This window comes from Trachurus japonicus, chromosome 17 (assembly GCF_045865225.1).
Source record: "Trachurus japonicus isolate A0001 chromosome 17, Traja_1.0".
NCBI classification, from domain to species: Eukaryota; Metazoa; Chordata; class Actinopteri; order Carangiformes; family Carangidae; genus Trachurus; species Trachurus japonicus.
The window spans coordinates 19,781,963-19,801,381 of NC_140923.1; the positions used below are offsets into that span (position 1 = coordinate 19,781,963).

General features: G+C 43.1%; 2 protein-coding genes across 8 annotated transcripts in view; one reads left to right on the forward strand and one right to left on the reverse strand.

The window, feature by feature from the left end:
* The first annotated feature begins 1,059 nt into the window (after positions 1 to 1,059).
* Positions 1,060 to 9,848, forward strand: fam131aa (family with sequence similarity 131 member Aa). 2 transcript variants are annotated; one of them, XM_085805079.1, is made up of 5 exons: positions 1,060 to 1,140; positions 3,831 to 3,942; positions 4,053 to 4,235; positions 7,582 to 7,731; positions 8,335 to 9,848. In XM_085805079.1, the coding sequence occupies exons 2-5, from the start codon at positions 3,852 to 3,854 to the stop codon at positions 8,931 to 8,933; spliced, it is 1,023 nt and encodes a 340-aa protein (XP_085661205.1). In that variant the 5' UTR covers positions 1,060 to 1,140; positions 3,831 to 3,851; the 3' UTR covers positions 8,934 to 9,848. The 2 variants fall into 2 exon arrangements, with proteins under 2 accessions (XP_085661205.1, XP_085661204.1); XM_085805078.1 differs by lacking the exon at positions 1,060 to 1,140 and adding an exon at positions 3,581 to 3,630.
* Positions 9,849 to 11,044: 1,196 nt separating this feature from the next.
* The window catches only part of clcn2a (chloride channel, voltage-sensitive 2a), a 48,819-nt gene continuing 40,444 nt past the window's right edge, over positions 11,045 to 19,419 (reverse strand). For 5 of the 6 annotated variants that reach the window (XM_085805084.1, XM_085805083.1, XM_085805082.1 and 2 more), the window contains exons 21-25: positions 17,773 to 17,841; positions 17,111 to 17,149; positions 16,912 to 17,016; positions 13,598 to 13,684; positions 11,045 to 12,843 (exon numbers count right to left, since the gene is read on the reverse strand). In XM_085805084.1, the coding sequence (XP_085661210.1) occupies positions 12,310 to 12,843; positions 13,598 to 13,684; positions 16,912 to 17,016; positions 17,111 to 17,149; positions 17,773 to 17,841 (834 nt within the window). In that variant the 3' untranslated portion in view covers positions 11,045 to 12,309. The remainder of the gene's footprint in view (positions 12,844 to 13,597; positions 13,685 to 16,911; positions 17,017 to 17,110; positions 17,150 to 17,772; positions 17,842 to 19,419) is intronic. The other variant, XM_085805085.1, reaches the window with a different exon arrangement.

The following is a 19,419-nucleotide window of genomic DNA, read 5'->3' on the forward strand; positions in this document are numbered from 1 at the left end:
AGGTGGGGGGCCACATGATCAGAAAGGTACCGGGGTTCATTCAAGTCATTTAAACATCCTGAGGTCTGCACGCACGAGCTTTATATGTAATTTGAAGTCAATATTCAGCTTCTTTTATCTCACATTTGAGACATTTGGTATAGAATGGCAGAATGACAACATTTGTGCATCTTACAAAATTTCATTTTAGACTTGTTTTCTACACTTATCTATTACTGTATTCATATCCTATTTCAAGCACCAAAACAGTTCATTCTCAAGACTGAAGGTGTGTTTTCACAAGGGATTTGAATTTTTTTCAAAAAGCAGACCTCAAATTTCCAGCATTTGGCCTAAATTATTTATTTATACAGTGTTCTAGGACAAATTGGCCTCAGTGTGCTTACAGCGGAGGTTCTAATATTTAGACATACTAAAACACTTGAGTATTGTTACATCTGCAGGTATCTTAAAAAGATCAATTTAAGAAAATATGTAAAAGTCGAGAAAATGGCCTCAAACCTCAGAGGGCATAAACACGTCTGTATTCAGTTTTAACCAGTGATTTGGTGTTTGCGCTTAGAGTGGGCCACAAACAAAAATCTTGTTTAGGGGGCCACCAAAATCCTAGAGCCGGCCCTGCCTGCGGCTGAAAAGTGTAGCCTATATAATCATTTAAAAAAAATAATCTGCAGCACTTTCTAGGAGCAAAGCGGCAGGTCGCTGTGTCTTGATGTTGACCGCATGGAGGGGGGGGGGGGGGGTGGAGAGGTGGGATAGGATGGGATGGGAGGTGACACCGCCTTGCGTTGATGACGCTCGCCATCGGGAGACAGTTGGACAGCCTATGTAACCCATATAACCGAGCAGCAACAAATGGTGCGTGCGCGGCCGAGGGGGAGATGTGATGCTGCCGGAGTTGGGAGGATGCTCGCGGCGACGGAGTGGCATTAACGCCGAGCTGCGGAGGAGCCGGAGCCGGAGCCGGAGCCGGAGCCCCTCTGCTGCTGCTGCTGCTGCTGGTGGTGCTGCAGGAGGAGCAGCAGGAGCAGGAGGAGGAGGAGGAGGAGGAGGAGGAGCAGGAGGAGGAGGAGGACGCGGTTTTATCTGTTGATCGGATCAGAGACAATTAAAGCGCAGAACGATGAGTCCGACTTCCAGGTAGGTGAAGAAGAGGAGGAGGAGGAGGAAGAGGAGGAGAGAGGAGGGGAGCCATCAGAGCTGTGGGGGTACATGCATAAAGCAGGAGCGAAAGTGGAGAAGGTGTTGAGGGAGGGGGGGTGGGAGGGGGGGGAGGTGGCTGTTGGTATTTCCGTGGTGTTTATCCGATGCAGGTATGTAGGCTATGTACTGTATGGATGGAGCTATTGGTATGCAGATGGAGACTTAAGAGGTTGTTGCCAGGAGACCCGCTGCTGCATCGCTGCTTGTCGTGCGCTATCTACACCCCCCCCCCCTCCTCTTCTACACCCCCCCTCTTCAGTAATTGCAGGATACAGGCCTGCACCCATCAATGGCGGGGTGATGTGTTATTCAACCGCTTCTTCTGTTGCTTGAATGCACCATTTCCAGAAAGAAAGAAAAAAGAAAAACACACACACACACACACACACACACACATCACATCACATCACATGAGCACTGCAGCTTCCTGCACTCACACACACACCAGACACAGACTGGAGATGTGCTGCTGCTGCTGCTGCTGCACAGACTTCACTTCATCCCACTTGTTGGTCCTATAGGTCACAGACAGCACTCACTCTGGAGGTGTGAAGAAGACGAAGAAGAAGACGAAGAGATGTCTCAGTAACATCATGTTTAACAGCCGGCTGCCTGCTGCAGGAGAAGGAGGAGAAGGAGGGAGGGAGGGAGGGAGGGAGGGGAGGAGTGGACAAAATGACCCCAAACACCTCAGGATACAAGGGGGGAACTTGTTTACAGCACCAAACACTGCTGTGTGTGTGTGTGGAGTTGTGATTAATGCCAATTAGCAGCAGTTGTCAGCTGCAGCAGGGAGGTCTGGCGAGGAGCAGGGCGAAGTGTGAGGCTTTAAGAGCAACAGATCCACAGAGCAGGTGCAGCGGTGGGGAAAATAGATCAAGTGGAAACAGCTTCAACCATCAAAACAAACTGAGCGTCGTTCAGAGTACTAGAGCTACAACTTACATTTATTTTCATACTTGACTTTTATTTTTTTATTCAATTAGTCATTATTCTAAAAAATTGTATAAAAATAAAACAAAACATCTATTTGTGTCCCAGAATTCAAGGTGACTTACATGTATTTTCTCAAATAAACTGGCAAAAATAACAAAAATCTTTAATTTATGGTTATTTGAAACAAAGAAATGCTGGAAAAAATGAGAAAATGGAACAATTAAACTTTTTTTTTAACTGTTGCTCTTGTTTGACATTGCAGTGGTTCCAACCTTGAGGGCTGACACACCTCCAGTAGGTCAAAAGATAAGATTGTTTAGTTTGTTCTCAAATTGAACATCTTGTCTTGATGCAACACATTATTCAAATAAAGGTCAGCTCATCTTGAGGAGCAAAGAGGTCACACACACACACACACACACACACGCAGGCTGTGAGGACTCGGGGTCACGACCAGAGGGTTAAAGGTGTTGACAAAACGCTGCAGCCTGGTTCATGACCTGATATAATCCACATCTGCTGCAGCCGCCGTCACAAGATTATTTAAAAGGCAAAGCGTCGGTCTCTGCTGTTTGTCTGAGTCTCAGGAGGGAGCCGTGCAGAGCTCCACATGCCCCAACGACATCATGTGTTGCGTTTGTCATGTCTTGAGCGTGAGTGACACCTGCAGAGCTCAGAGAGGTGTCTGTGTGTGTGTCTGTGTGTGTGTGTGTGTGTGTTTTAGCGGCTCCTCTGAGGAGCGTTGGGAGCTGTGGGAGCTGTTCACACCTTCCTGTCGCTGCCTCCCAGGTCTCTACTGTCGGGCCTGTTTGCCACTGACACACATTTACTGTCACTTTTGACTTTATCACACCAGCCTTCACCCACAGTCTGGAGCCTCTTCTTTCTTATAGCTGCTTTGGGAGCAAATCTGCTTAAGGATATCAGTCAAGTCATGCACGTGCTCAGACTTGTGCTCAGGCAACATGTTGCTTGCTTGTTGAAATACTCACCTGCCCTAAAAAAAAAAAAAAATGATGTCAGTCCTCTCCTATGGTTTTCTGGCACAGATTCATCCGACCCTTGAGAGCTGCTATATGAGGCCATATGTGTGTTTGTTATGGACTTAGGTAGTGCTATCACTTGTAATAGGGATCAGCAGCTCATGTGGGTGAGCAGGCTTGACCGACTGGAGCTGCTTACCAGAGCTGGAGACCGGCCATATGTTTGCCCAGTTGCACATTGGGCCGTCACCACCGCCATCCCTCACCTCCCTCAGCCCTGACCATTTTAACTGGTTTCACCGGCTTACCATGGCTTTAGCATCTGTGCAGTAAATTTAGGGCATAGCTATTTTGCCGCTTTGTTTTGCACACGCGGTTGGTTTAAAGCGGTCAAACCCAAGCTGTGGCTTTTAGTTGTGTTGGTTACGCTTCATTGTGACACAGCATCTCTGTCTGCATCACCATGAAGAGGCTGAGGTCCAGGAGTAGAGAAAGATTGGAGGACGAGGTAGGAAAGAGTCTTTTTTTTAACAGTAGTGTGTGTATCTCCATGTGGGAAACAGGCTGCAGCCGTCTTTCAGTGTGTTGATGCGACATGATACGGTGTTTCAAATCACTGGACAATGCTGCACAGCTTCTTCTTCCTTTTCTTTCCTTTCATGCACCAGTGCAAAAATAAGGAGTAAAAATCTAAAATTTCTCTTGCAGGTGAAACTTGAGGAGAGTGAAATGATTCCAAAGTCAGGAAAATCTCCAGCAGACTCACGGAAAAGTGTTGGCATCCATGAGTTTGCAGCACTTGCCAGATCCTCCCTGAATGGTAACAACCTTTGTTTTTTCAGTTTTTTTTTGTGTGTGTAATAGTGTGTGTTTTGAATTCCTTAAGCTACAACGTCAGACTCACTCTGACCTCCACCTCTCTATGTCCAGGTATTTCACAGGCGGTGAAGGACCATGTGACGAAGCCCACCTCCCTGGCTCAGGGCCGGGTCGCACACCTCATAGAGTGGAAGGGTTGGCCCAAACCTGCGGGCCCCTCACCGGCCGCCCACTCCCACTTCAGCTCCTACTGCCACCTGAGCGAAGGAGAGAAGGAGGCGCGCTTCGCTGCAGGTAATTATTATTTTATGTTGTTATTAAAGGAGAATTCCGGGCATTTCTGACCCCTAAATCGTTGTCCTGATGGTCAGGGGGAGCAAAAAATGCGACTAACGACAACGCTAACCTATGGGGGCAATTTTTTCAAACACAACAAACACTCAAAAAACAATCAAATATCTATGGTAGGGGGAGACCGGGGTTGGTTGTCACACTTTTTACTCATGTACGAATTGCTCATCTTCAAAAAAACTTTGAACAGTAATTCTTACATTAAATGAAAGCTTAAGGTCTTGGCTTGAAACTGGTACCCTTTTTGTCTTTAGAACATATTGCAACAAGAAGTAATTCACCATGAAAGACATCACGGGGTTGGTTGTCACAGGGTATGGGGTTGGTTGTCCCTGTGGAGGTTCAATAGGGTTTCAGTGATATATTAGGATTTTAAAAGAAGATGTGTAACTTTCTTGTTTTTTAAGCTAGACACACCAAATAACTTTTGAAATGAATACCACCTCTATAATAATCACCAGTGCCCCGAGAACGATCAAATTATCAAATCATTATGAATAAGTTACCTCATTTGGCAACAACAAACAGCATACCAAGAACAGGTAGCCTACATGTCCAATATTATAATAAGACTGAGGCAGGTGATCAGTTCTCTGAATTATCTAATGAGAAGTAAAATGGAAGAATTTGCAGTGCTATAAAATTATTTCATTGTGAAAGCCATTGTCACATATGTGACAACCATCCCCAACTGACCATTTAACAAACATGTTAAGCTAACTTCCACATAGCTTTAGCTTGCTGGCTAAAAGATGACTACAACAAAAACTACCACTTTTGTTTTGTTAATGAGTGTTTTATTGTGAAATGACTAGTAACGTGTAAGCTGTTATTACAAAAATAACATAAACATGAAAAATTACTCTGACCCATAAAAATGATAAAATATATCTTCACCTCAATGTTTAGTGTGCATTCAACAAAATGACTATTGCAAAATGAACAGGAAGTCAGGGCTCAAATTTAATATCAACATCATGTCACAGCGCTCTGTAGTGTGGCTGTAATAAGCACTGTGACAACCAACCCCGGTCTCCCTACATGACTCGAATCCTCATGACACACCACTGAACTCATATAGTGTATAGTGTCAGACTTCTCCTTTAACTGTTCTCTATCCAGTTTCTACACTTTGAGCAGACTTTCTGCAGTGCGGTGTACTGGGGGGGGTGGGGGGGGGCATGTGCATCCTCTTACACTGAGCTCGGTTTAGCTCGGGCGTCATCTCCTGGCCGGCGCCCACCTTCTGTCATGCACCTAATCCCCTAAAACTCCTGCATGTCAGGGGTCCGCCCCGCCCTCCGTGCTGTCTCTTGGGTGACGGCTTGTCTTGGCAGCAGATGGTGGCCTATTAGACACTCTCCCAAAAAAAGCCCACTTCGCTGCCCACCAATGGTACAGCAGCTCCTGTTGTTTTGCTGTGACTCATCCTCTCTGGCGCCGGTGACATCGGCATTGGTTTGATCAAAAGCGAGAGTTGAGAGAGAAGAGGAGGGAAGTCGGGTGCTCTCTGTGTGTTCATTATGAAGTCTGTTTTTTTCTCTCTCTCAAATCTGACGTAGGCTACAGACTTTTTTTTTTTTTTTTTGCTCTATATTTTAAATAAGCCTCTGATTCAAGCTGAAACCATCAGACAGATTTTATATTAACTGTTGTAATGCTCAAACAAGCTACGGTGATTTAAATTAGCTGGTACTAGTGTCTTAAAAAAACAGTATGATCTGTTTTCTCTATTTTATATTAGTGAAGCCTGAATATTTTTGCATTTTGGACTGAGCCATTTGAAGATGATTTGGGAAATTGTGCTGAATCCTGTCCCAATTCAAGAAGAAAACAGGAAAATTATAGGCCTAAATCATTAATGTCCAAATGTAGTGTTTGATATAGGATATTGATATATTGGCAGATAGCCTGCTTTCACTCTGTTAAATTCATTCAGACACAAAGGCAGATATCTGCATATTTTCTTCTATCTATCTATCTATCTATCTATCTATCTATCTATCTATCTATCTATCTATCTATCTATCTATCTATCTATCTATCTATCTATCTATCTATCTATCTATCTATCTATCTATCTATCTATCTATCTATCTGTCTATCAGGGGTGTAACGATACATATAGCCTATTATTGTATTGAACCGTTTCGATACGGGACGGTTCGGTACAGGGTACACGGGTGAGTTCCCTAAACGGAAGTTGCGTGTGTTGATTGTCCAGCAGCTACACATACAGCCGGTTTAGTCATGGCCAGAGCCAGAGCGATTAATGTTATATCTCTAATATAATATATAATAATAATACATTATATCTCTATGGCTCTGTCCAGAGCCTTATATCAATCGCTCTGGTTATGGCTACCGCTATGTTACCGCTAGCGAGAAACAAAGGCAGCGGCATTTGTTCCTCTCGCTCTCTCCCTGTGTTGGGTCCGGGCTTCAGCACCTGTGGGTTGGCCGCGCATGTGCCAAGAGCCGTGAGGGCCCATGACTGCATGTTACTGCTGTGTCGACAGCACTGTACCGTGGTGATGATCAGTTTGCGGCCGCATCATCAGGCGGTGCTGTCCTATGGCCAGGGGCGGGTCCAGAGTATTTTCTGGTGGGGGGCACAAGGGGTAACAACAGTGAATCTGGGGCGGCCACCACCCAAAAGTAACAAAAATGAAGGCTGCCATTGACCGCTCTCTTGAGTCTTGAATATTTATATTGTACAGTTACACACTGTTTACAGTATGTCTTCATCTTGCTTTTATTGGCCACATTGAATCTTTTACCTTGTAAGGAAGATGGCTATGACCTTTCCATTTTCCACTTGTCAATATTAAAATTATAACCAATCAATAATCAATTCTATCTTGTAAATAAGAAGTCTTAGCAGAATAAGCAACAAGTGAACATCAATATCTTATAATCTTACCCAGTAGTTAGGGCTCAGCTCTGTACAAACATCTCAGTGTTTTGTGTAACAGTCAGTCTCAATGCAGAATAACCACAACAAGCATCACTCAGTTGGTGAAATTGAGAACAATAACAATCTTATTCTCTATCTATCTATCTATCTATCTATCTATCTATCTATCTATCTATCTATCTATCTATCTATCTATCTATCTATCTATCTATCTATCTATCTATCTATCTATCTATCTATCTATCTATCTATCTATCGATTTAAATCAAAATTTTATATGTAGACAAACCCACCCCCTTCTTCAGTACGAGCTGTCATTGAGCATTACGTAATGAGACTGAAGCATTAACACCCGTGTTGCTCTTGTTGCAGGTGTGGCTGAGCAGTTTGCCATCGCTGAGGCGAAGCTCAGAGCCTGGGCGTCCATCGATGATGATGATGAGGAGGAGGAGGAGGAAGACTTCACTGATGAAGACAACCACAGCAATGGACAGACCCACACCTTCTCCAACCAGAGCTCAGGTAACATCCACCTCCTCCTCGGCCCTCCATGGTGTCACCTCACCTCACCTCATCTCATTTCTTTCTTTCTTTTTTTTTGTACTTTATTTTTATAGAAGGAACATAGACAACATACAGAAAGAGATAGAACAAACAGCTGGTCACCTATACATTCATTCAAACGTTATACTGGTAATGTTACAAATACAATGATGGCTCAATGAGCATCTCTTTTGGACATGTACACAATCCATTTTTCCCAATAGTGCAAATATTTATCAGTCTGTAGATTTAACGAAAAGGTCATCCTTTCCATATTTTGGATATTGGTCACAATATTGATCCAGTCTGACTCTGCTGGAGGTGTGGTCTGCAGCCAGCTTTGAGTTACGGTTTTCTTACTAGCTGCTAATAATATTTTTCTCGCCCCAATGTATGGGGTGCAATATTTCCCAGGTAGATTGTAGAAAAAGAGCTATTAATTTCATCACCAAAATGTTTTGTACTACTTACCTCATCTCATTTCATCTTCATGTTGTGCGTCGTCACTGACAAAAACCGCCTCATCTCCTCCCATCACCCACTCACTCCTCCAGGTGTTCTGACTCTTTGCTCCTCCCTCAGACGCCGCCACGTCCAGTCCTATCACCGAAGCGTCACGCTGGCCTGAGGCGGATGGTGGCGAGGCGCCGCCCTCCGACCGTCCCCTGGGCAGCGGCAGCGGCCTGCTGCTCTGTGGACGGCCTCTATCTCACAATGACCCACATTCATCCCAGACCGATTCACCTACTTTACCCAGTGACTGCATGAGTCCATTCCTGGAGGAGGAGGAGGAGGAGGAGGAGGAGGAGGAGGAGGAGGAGGTGGAGGAGAGGCTGGGCTGTCCTGAGGAGCAGCCGGCTCCTTCACAGGAAGTCTACGTCCACCACAAGCCTGGGGAGTGGAGGCCCCGGGGCCGGAGCAGCAGGTTCGACTCCTGCTACTCCACCTCGCACTCCGAGTCCCCCGGAGAGGAGGACGAAGAGGAAGAAGACGAGGAGGAGGAGGAGGAGGGAGACGGCAGCGTGTTTCACGAGGTGAGGGTGTGGCACTGCAGCCCCAGGAGCTTCTTCTCCGACCGGGCGTCTTCGGGAGTGGCCTCATTCGACGAGGAGGAGGAGAGGGATGAAGGGGTGGAGGAGGAGGAGGAGGAGAAGAAGGAGGAGAAGGAGTATTTGATGTGATGTGTCGTCCATCTTTATGTCTCTTTGAGTCGTGTTGATTCTGGATATGACATCATCTGTTCTGCTTTCACTGTAAACCTCCTCTCTCTCTCTCTCTCTCTCTCTCTCTCTCTCCACCACTTCCTCCTCCTCTCCTGTCCTCCCTCTGATCACGTCTCCTCCACTCACTGCCTTCTGTCTCCTCTTCCAGGCCTTTTCATGTACTGATCTCCCTCCACTGTTAATCGCTGCTGTAAACAGTATAAATGTATATATACATATACGCACACACACAGTATGTGTATATATATATATGTGTGTGTGTGTAATCATGTTGGAGAGTTCAACCAGAATGTAAAGCTGTTGTTCAAACTGAGTTTTGTACATTTTTTGTGAAGTCATGTGTTGCTATTGCGTTGGTTTTCTATGGATATTTTGTAGTGTTGTTTTCTTCTGGGTCTTGCTGTGTCGTGTGGGGTCGGGCTATGTTTGATACTGAATATCTGAATGTCCTACATGTATAAATATGATTTTTCTTTTTGAAAAAAGAAAAGTCTTTGTCCTTTTTTTTTTTCTTTCCCCTCGCACATGCAAACACAAAGTAAACACATGAGGAATAAACACTAATCATCTTTTAAAGGTGTTTTTTTTCTCTCCTTTCAATTTAATCATTCACTCATGTACAAAAACAATTTCATGTTCTCTGAAAAATAACAATGGCTGTTGGATTTCAAATGCATAATTCTCCTATGTACAGAGCGTGTACATAACATCTCATCCGTGTATTTTCATATGTACAAAGCATATACAGGCCAGTGCCATATAAAGGGAGATACTACAGACTTATTGCTTAACTAGATACGCTGCAAATTAGCTTATACACTCTACATTTAACTCCTTATACGTTATCTTATATGGCGAGCACTACTACACATTCTATATGCAAACAGAAAGTTGAGACGTTAATAAATTGTTGCACAAATGTTTACAAAGACAAAAAAAAAAACCAACAACCAAAAAGTAAAACGAGCCTGGGTCGGTGCGCTGATGCGAAATCACATAAGATTGAAATGTGGCTCAAAAAATTAAAAATAATCGATGCATGAAGCTAAAATACTTTTACACCCATTTGAAGGTCTTAACAAGGACTCACACACACACACACACACACTTTGCTCTACGACAGTTTTCCAACTCTGTGGGTGTGCTTCATTACAGTAGTTACATTTCTCAACGTTGCATTAGAGGCCAGGCTGGATTAAATGCACTCTGTCATAAAGATATGTCTAACATATCAAGGTGTAAATATCTACAGGCCGCATACAGTGCATGTAGGTGTGTTTGTGTGTGTATGTATGTATGTATGTGTGTGTGTGTGTGTGTGTGTGTTTTGTGTGCTCTGTACAACAGCCGGTATCTTCCTGTCACTCAAGTGTTGTTCCTTTTATCATGCTAGAAACACAAACACAGTTAAAGTCACACAGCAGGAGATGCGGAGGCAGTTCAAACGACAAGACCGACAGTCTACATTGCCCTTATTGAATCAGCCCCTAAAAAGCCAAACAAGGCTACATGTGCAGTAAAATTATATTCATGGTAATTACAATGTGCTTCACCATTATTTGGAGCCCTGTACTGTACTAAGCTTGGTGGACCTTTGGAAGCTGCCTTTGTCATCGTGTGAATATAGATCCCAGCTGATAGGAGGATATTGGGAGCTGACGGTGGATACCGATATATATATAAGCTGGAACATGAAACTCTGCAGAGTCCGCAGAGAGTTGTAAACAAGGGAGTCTGGACAAATTAATGGTGATTATTGTTGCCTTTAAATTACCGTTCATTTTCACTCACATTAAAACCAACACATCTATATATATATAGTACCTTCACACCAACAATTCAACAACCTTTCTGATGTGTCAGCCCAGTGCTAATGAATAGGTAGTTGTTTAAATTCATACCATGATGTGCTCATTAGAATAATTTTCCATGTCTTTGTACCGCTGTGCTTTCTTCTCTGTTATTTGCCCCTTTTATTTACCACCCTCCATGATTTGCATGTGATTTGTTTTTTTGTTTTTTTTCTCTCCTTATAATGTTTGAAGTCAGTTTGAAGTTGGTTTACTTCGGCATGGAAAGTGAGGTCACATACACACACGCACTCACACACACACACACATACACTATATATTATATATTTCAATATTTGTTATTGCCATTAAATCCCATGAAAAGACCAGAAGTATTTGTCTGTGCAGCCAAAGCCTGGTCTGGTTTATTTCTCTGTGCCAGAGAGCTCCACACAACAAAACATCATCATCACCAAACTGAAGACATTACAGGATAAATGAAACACTCACTAATGATGCACATTTTGTCAATACACGTCAACACATTTTTATTTATCTAGAGGCTGCTTTGTATTATTGTCAATCTACATGTTCTTTTGTATTTGCCATGGATTCAGCCATTATGTTAGGAAGGAAGAGTGAGTCATTTCTTATTTCTTATAGTTTATGTATTTACTTTGTACTGTAGCTGTCAGACTTTGGGGTAGTTCTACTTCTACAAACACTTGTTAGAGGAGAAAGTGTATATTAATCCACAATTAAATAAACATTCTCCAATAAATGCACTACTTGACCTTGAATTGTCCAATCCAAGAGAAGTCATCAAAGATCAAAGTGTTTCCAAAGTGGAGAGGTCTCTCTTTACTTTGGTGGATCCATCACAAAACAACCAAGACGGTAGGAATACTAACAAATCAACCAGTGTTACAAACCAAAAACTATGAAAACGTATAATTTCTCCTGCAGGTTTCTGTGCAGTGATACAGACGTCGAGGCTTCACATCGTCAGTAAAATGTGTCGATAGTAGAAAAGCTTAGTTACACTAACAAATCTCAACCTCCCGTGTGGCATCATCACTGGTTGTTTTATTCAGACATCGACACAACAAGTGACATCACCGTGTGTAAAAAAAATCTGAGACGATCCCGTTTAAAAGATTCATGAATGAATGAGCTGAGGGCTGAGAGTCACAGACTGAGCGGGTCTGTCAGAAAAAGCGCTGGAGCACAGACAGACACACAGACAGACAGACAGACCCACTGTTGCTTTTGGTCTTTTCACAGGATTTGTTGACAGTGATAAAAATATATATAATAAAACCAGATTTATCCTTAAATAGGCGTTTGCACAGTAGAATACTAAATGTCACATCTACTCAGGCTCACTCTCTCGCTCTCTCTCGCGCTCTCTCAAATCTCTCACACCACAACAACAACAACGTTAGAAACTCAGGTATCTAGGCTGGACTTGGAGGAGGTGAGCGTGACCTCTACAAATGTAAGAAACGTCAGTATTCATGAGGCGACAGTACGGGCGGATCACATCATTCAGATTGATCCTCCGTGTGGGTGTGGGTGTGGGCGGGGGGGCTTCCCTCTCCCTCAGGTTCTGATTTGTCCTTGTTCAGAGACGGCGGACTCCCCTGTTCCTGCTCCGCGCCGTCTGGCTCCGGAGTCTGGGTCGGGGGGTCATAGTCACAGGCCAGCTCCGATTCCTCGGTGTGGGAGGGGCTGCAGTCAAAAGTAAACTCGGACTGGTCCTCGGTGAACGAGGGGCTCTCCTGCAGGCCCAGCTCCGACTCGTTTGTGATGTCGCCGGGGCTGGTTTCAAACTGCAGGTTGGTCTGGTCCGAGAAGTTGACCGGGATCTCGTTGTACTGGAGGTCGGGCTGGTCCTCCACGTCCTCCGGGGGGTTGGGTTCCCGTGGCAGCGAGAGCCCCCTGTGGCGGATGCACAGCTTGTGTAGTTCGGTTACCTCGGACACGCTGGTGGTGTTCCCGCTGTCACGGAAACTGGCCAGCGGAGGGCGCACTTTCACCCCGGTGACCGTCACCGAGCCCTCGATGGCCTTGCGCAGCTGCGGAGCACAACCAGGCATCATGGGAAAAAAGGAAAAGAGAGCACAGCCAGTGGAGGCAGGGTGAGATTTATTATGGGAAAACAGACTCTATCAGAAATCAAGGTAACACTTTACTTGACGCCTATCTCTATAACACATTATAACCATACTTATAATGAGTTGTAATGCAGTTATAGCCCTGTATAACTATAATTATAAACACTCAATTATCATAATGCTTTATAACAATAAGCATAACACACTATAAAGCATTTTATCATGACTCATAAGCTGACAATGACCACATCGATAATGCATTATAAATATAGTAATAATGTGTTATAATTGTCTTATAAACGTGTATAACTATCATTATAAACACTCATTCATTATCATAAGGCTTTATAACAATAAGCATAAGACATCATAGAGCATTGTATAATGCTTATAAGGTCTTAGTATTATAATAGAGTTATAATGCTCTGTAATGTGTTATGTTTATTGTTATAAAGTCTTAGTGAGTGTTTATAATGCATTATAAATGTGGGCATTGTCAGCGAGTTACTAACAATTATAACGTATTATAATACCTGACCTTATAAGTCAAGAGAAAATGCTTTATAGTGTGTTATGATCATTTATGAGTGTTTATAACTATAGTTATACAGGGCTATAACTGCATTATAACTCATTATAAGTATGGTTATAATGTATTATAGAGATAGGGGTAAAAGTAAAGTGTTACCAAAATCAATAACTGAAGGAAACCCACCTCTTTGAGAGAGACCACTCCCACCAGGCGTCCCATGCTCGTCACGTAGGCGTGATCCAGCCCCAGCAGAGAGAAGATGGTGTGAGTCTGTGGGAGGGGGAGAGCTGCATGGTCACGGGTTCATCTGCATTTTGGATCAGAGCTTTGCAAACTGTGATAACTGGGGTCCGACTACAGAGCCACGGCGTCGGACTATAGTCCAGTAATTTTAGGCCAAAAAGGGGTCAACGTTAAACAAATTGCAACAGAAGCAAACTCAACTGATTTTGTATCCTCAGCATGTCCTGAGTGAGGGAAAAAAAGCCCCGAAGAATCCCATTAGGGGAAAGTTTCGAAAAACACCCAAACATATCCCATTTATACACATATAAAAAAAATTTTTCACGTGTATAGGGTAAAATTTTTAACCTTTAGATATCTCCATGAAAAATACTGAGTTGATTACTTACATTAAGACAAACAAAAAATGTTTTACAAGTTTTTTGAAATTCTTTGTTAACATGAGCAAATTTGCATAAATTTGCATATATTTGCCTAAATTCCACCGTTTTGACGGCACATGTATATATGAAGTTGCTGTGGTGGTACCGGCATGAAAATTGGAATGAGTTGACTCCATCGGTCAACCAACAAGTTGACCACTTTAAATTTCAAGATGACTGCAATTTTTCAAGACAGCCACATCCTTAGTAGAGCAGGTATGACATGAGCCAACAGTGCATAATCCAATTACGTATGGCTAATTTGCATACATACAACACCTGATCTAAACATTGAGTAGAGCAGGTGAAAATGTCTTGTTCAATCTTGTTAACATATAATATGTTAACAAGATTGAACAAATTTGCTCATGTTAACAAAGAATTTCAAAAAACTTGTAATACATTTTTTGTTTGTCTTAATATAAGTAATCAACTCAGTAATTTTCATGGAGATATCTAAAGGTTAAAAATTTTACCCTATTCACGTGAAAAAAATGTTTTATGCGTATGAATGGGATATGTTTGGGTATTTTTCGAAACTTTCCCCCAATGGGATTCTTCGGGGCTTTTTTTCCCTCACTCAGGACATGCTGAGGATACAAAATCAGATGAGTTTGCTTCTGTTGCAATTTGTTTAACCTTTTCTCATAAAATGACTGGACTACTAGGCCGTCCCGGAGTCACGCATTCACTGCTGTCGCTACGCCTCGGACACTAACCAGCCAGAACCTGCCGCCGCCCCCCGTATGTTATGATTTATGTGACATGCTGAGGTTTTTCGCAAATGGAGCTGACACCAAACAAATAAGGTGTGCAAAATGTCATCACCGTTTGATGAATGAAAGCGAAAGTGAAATCATTCAGCCGTGAAGACGGGGGCTCTGTCTCTTCCCTTTGCCCATCGTCAGAAAAAGGGTGAGTGTGTGTGTGGGGAGTGAGCAGAGGTTGATGTTGTGCACTCCCGATCCGAGGGCGACAGGCAGCCAAATGGTTACAGGTTCACTGGAATGAAATAAATCATCATTCCCTTTCGTGCCTTGCTGTGTTTACAGCTTTGTGTGTGTGTAATAAACAACAGGACTGCTGTGTTTTCCTCAGGGTCAGAGTGAAGGAAAACATTAGGAGAGTTGTAAATAAAAATAGGCCAGAGAAGGCCAATCTGAAGCTATTTTTGTTCCCAACACCTCACGTTTGTCCAGTTTAGTCTGATGCCAGTGTTGAAAACACAGCGAGACGACAGAGAGGTCACGCAGGTTATGTTATCTTTAAAGGAATAGTTCACCAAAAAATGTAATTCGATGCTGATGAATACTCCGGAGTAGTTTTTTATTCCTCAAAGTGCATCTGGAGACCCGTGAAGGGGGGTCGTAGTCCAACGAAATCCTTATATGAGAGTCAATAGCGCCCGACACAAAAAGTCCATAAAACTACGCACACAAAAACCTTGAAATATTCCTCCACACTGCTCATCCACTGCAATCCAAGTGTCCTGAAGGGATATAGTCCAGAGTTTACTCAAAACGACGTCATTTAGGACATTTTTACAGCCTAAACAGTCTGACGTTCACGCGCTTGAACGTGACAGCGTGCCCCAGGCAAATTCAATACAGGACTGCTTGTAAAAATGTCCTAAATGACATTGTTTCGAGTTAAAGGGATAGTTCACCCTAGAATGATATTTCGCTCATTATCTACTCACCCTCATGTTGACTAAGGGCTGGAAGAAGTTTCAGATTCCTCCGTGGCTTCTCTGAGTTACAGGGGGTCTCGGCATAGCAGTGCATGTCCATATAACGGTTGCAAAGGGACACCGGAGCTCTTCGTAAAAAAACACACACAAAAAAACATCCAAATACCTCCATGATGCTCGTATGTAATGTCCGTCTTGTGCTGAAGCCCCAAATTGCGTAATTGTCCCGAAAAAAATTAAATAAGTCTATATTTTAAGCTTGTTTGTAGCGGAAGCTTCTCGAAGCTCCTCTTCCTGGTCCGTCCAAATCTCGCGTGATTCGCAGTAACCGCACTGACGCCGGCGCAAATCACGCGAGATTTGGACGGACCAGGAAGAGGAGCTTCGAGAAGCTTCCGCTACAAACAAGCTTAAAATATAGACTTATTGAATTTTTTTCGGGACAATTACGCAATTTGGGGCTTCAGCACAAGACGGACATTACATACGAGCATCATGGAGGTATTTGGATGTTTTTTTGTGTGTGTTTTTTTACGAAGAGCTCCGGTGTCCCTTTGCAACCGTTATATGGACATGCACTGCTATGCCGAGACCCCCTGTAACTCAGAGAAGGGACGGAGGACTCTGAAACTTCTTCCAGCCCTTAGTCAACATGAGGGTGAGTAGATAATGAGCGAAATATCATTCTAGGGTGAACTATCCCTTTAAGTCTAATATCTCTTCAGGACACTTGGATTGCAGCAGATGAGCAGTATGGAGGAAGATGACAAGGTTTTTGTGTAGTTTTATGAACCTTTTTGTGTTGGGCGCTATTGACTCATATAAGGATTTTGTTGGACTACGAACCGGCCTCCTGGGTCTCCAGATGCACTTTGAGGAATAAAAAACTACTCCGGAGTATTCATCAGCATGAGGGTGAGTCACTAATGACTGAATTTCATTTTTTGGTGAACTATTCCTTTAAGGTGAACTCCAGCATCAAGTTTGTGCAATTTGACATTTTTTCACCAGGTGGGAAAATGAATGAAAAAAAAAAATGCTTAGCTAATTTTTGGTGTGGCATTTATTGATTAAGGTTCATAATTCATGATGAGATGAACTATTTTTCTGAGTGCGTTCAAGGCTTTTTGCTGATATTTTACCTTATGCAGCGACGTTTGCTCCACTAGCTGGAACGGCGCTGGATCAATCTTGCAGTTCTTGAAATCCACTGCTTCATCAAGCTGCTGCTCCTCCCACTCTGCTATCTGAGATGAGAAAGACGAGAAGAAAGTGAAAAACCTCTAAACTGGAAACTTGAGAGAACTGGATTTTGTGCAGGCGTGTGTGTGCGGGTCTCACATCTGATGGAGTCATACAATCTTCCACTTCAGTAGAGTCCTGAAAATCAGAGACAGTGGGTTAGACGTACTTTTGTCCCTACAAACACACAGAGTGAACTACACATCATCACGTACCAACACACCACACTGGGGATGATCTGCAGTAGGAAAAATACACGACTGTAACCCAGTGACATTTGGTTTCTTATTTTCTTATTTTCTTATAGGTAAAGATGTCATGGCTTGTGTTTTACTGCACAACCAGCTGCTGCCGTCCGGGGATAAACAGTTGAGTGAACTGAGGATGGGTTATTGATCAAACTGTGCACCAAGTGCCAAGAAAACCACAGCAGCAATAACTTAAAGAATCAACCATCTAAACCAAAACACAAACCACTTCTCCAACACTCACCACACGACCACACAGAACAACTGACGGCAGTTTGTGGGGAAGCTGATGAAACATTTAGTTCAACACAAGCGATTAAACCTTTTACCACTTTACAAAGCGCCCAACCTCTTTCTCTTTCTCTCTCACACACACTTTCTCTTGCTCTCTCTGCAAAGCCGCTCTAATGCTTTGGTTGGTGCACCACAAATACTTTGGTCCAGCGCTCACTACGTACGTGTCGCAAGGCAACGGTTACTAAGCAACAGTCTCTAGGCGGCAGACAATCTTACCGCCATGGAGATCCTCACTCGTTTGGGCTTGGCCTTTCTTTTTTCAGGAGGAGCCGGCCCAGCCGGGCTCTTCCAGCCGAGGAGAGAAGGCATCAACACAGCACAATATTAACACAGCATCAGTGAAAGTGGACAGTTTTACCCCTTTAACACCGCGTCTCTGCAACATTACATCGCAGTCTGACTTCTGCCGGGAGAAGTCTCCGTGATGCGAGCACAATGTTGCTGAAAGGGTATAATTACTACACCACAGATGAAGGTGAGGGCACGAAATCTGTACAAGAAACCCAATGTTAACACAACATTGGACGACAGATACACTGCCAGAGGAAAGGGTTTTAAACACCATATATTCGAGCATTTTCTATGTTAAGTGGTTTCAGCACTTATAATGTCCCCTGAAGTACAAAATATAAGATTTCCATCCATTTCCGTAGGATTACAGATGGTTTTAAGACTAACAGACTAATAGACTCAGTGTGATGCATATTTGATATATAAATATTAAACAAGAAGATTTAGGATTTATATAAAAGGACTAATAAACCCATTGTGCATGGATTATATATGTATATATACATATTAACATTTATATTTATATTGCTTAAACTTGGTTTTAATTCTACTAAGTATCCTGTTTATAGGAAAAACACAGGTGAAAATAATAAAATTAAAATGACCGATTTCTATTCAGCTTCTTGTTGTCCATGCTGCCTCGCTGTCAGACCGTCAGGACTTACTGGGACACATGAACCGAGCAGCAGAGCCTTTGTTCATGTTATTATTACCAGCAGTGCTTTTCCAACAATCCCAAGCACAAATGTTGGGCTGCAGAAAACACAGACTCAGCAGGAGATGCACATGTCTGTTGTGATAAGTCCGTCTTGCATTTTTCATTTGCTCAACAATAGGTAACGACAAACAGCCCATTACACTTCCAAAGAGACAGGAGTGACACATTCAAATGACTTGTTTTGTCCGGCCCACGGTGTAAAACTGTGTTTTCAGTTTACAACAACATAAAACAGCAACAGCAGTGAAGGAATTCCTAATATGTGAGGCGTTTCCATAAGAAACAGCTTTTTTGCTTCATAAATTAAATGAACTTTAAAAAAAAAAGTGATTAATTTTCTGTCACTGCACTGACTGATAAATCAACTAATTATTTCAGCTCTATTTAAATAGTTTCAGCTTCAAAGGACAAAACTACAGCGCTATACGATGTGTGAACTGAGTGGCTTTATATACACTTCATACAGATTTCTCCAGAGGCCGGTCGGACTTATTTACCATCTTTGGAAACTTTGATCTCTGCTGCTACGAGTTAAGAATAACTTTTATTGTTTTTAATGCGTTTGGCTGCAGAGAAGGTTTAAAGTGACTTTACCCCATCCATCGGTGCATCGGTGATTTAACCAGAAATGCTAAAATGTAGGATGTTCAAAAACGTTTGACTGGCAGTGGATGTGTTGTGTGGTGAGGTGAGGCAATGACTCACACACAGGGTTTCAAACTAAAAAGCCACGACCAGAGCGTGAGATCTCAGAGGAAAACCCTGCTGCCTGTGGGTGGATCATCCTGCCCGTCAGCAGGAGGAGGAGGAGGAGGAGGAGGAGGAGGAGGAGGAGGAGGAAGACGATGGCATAT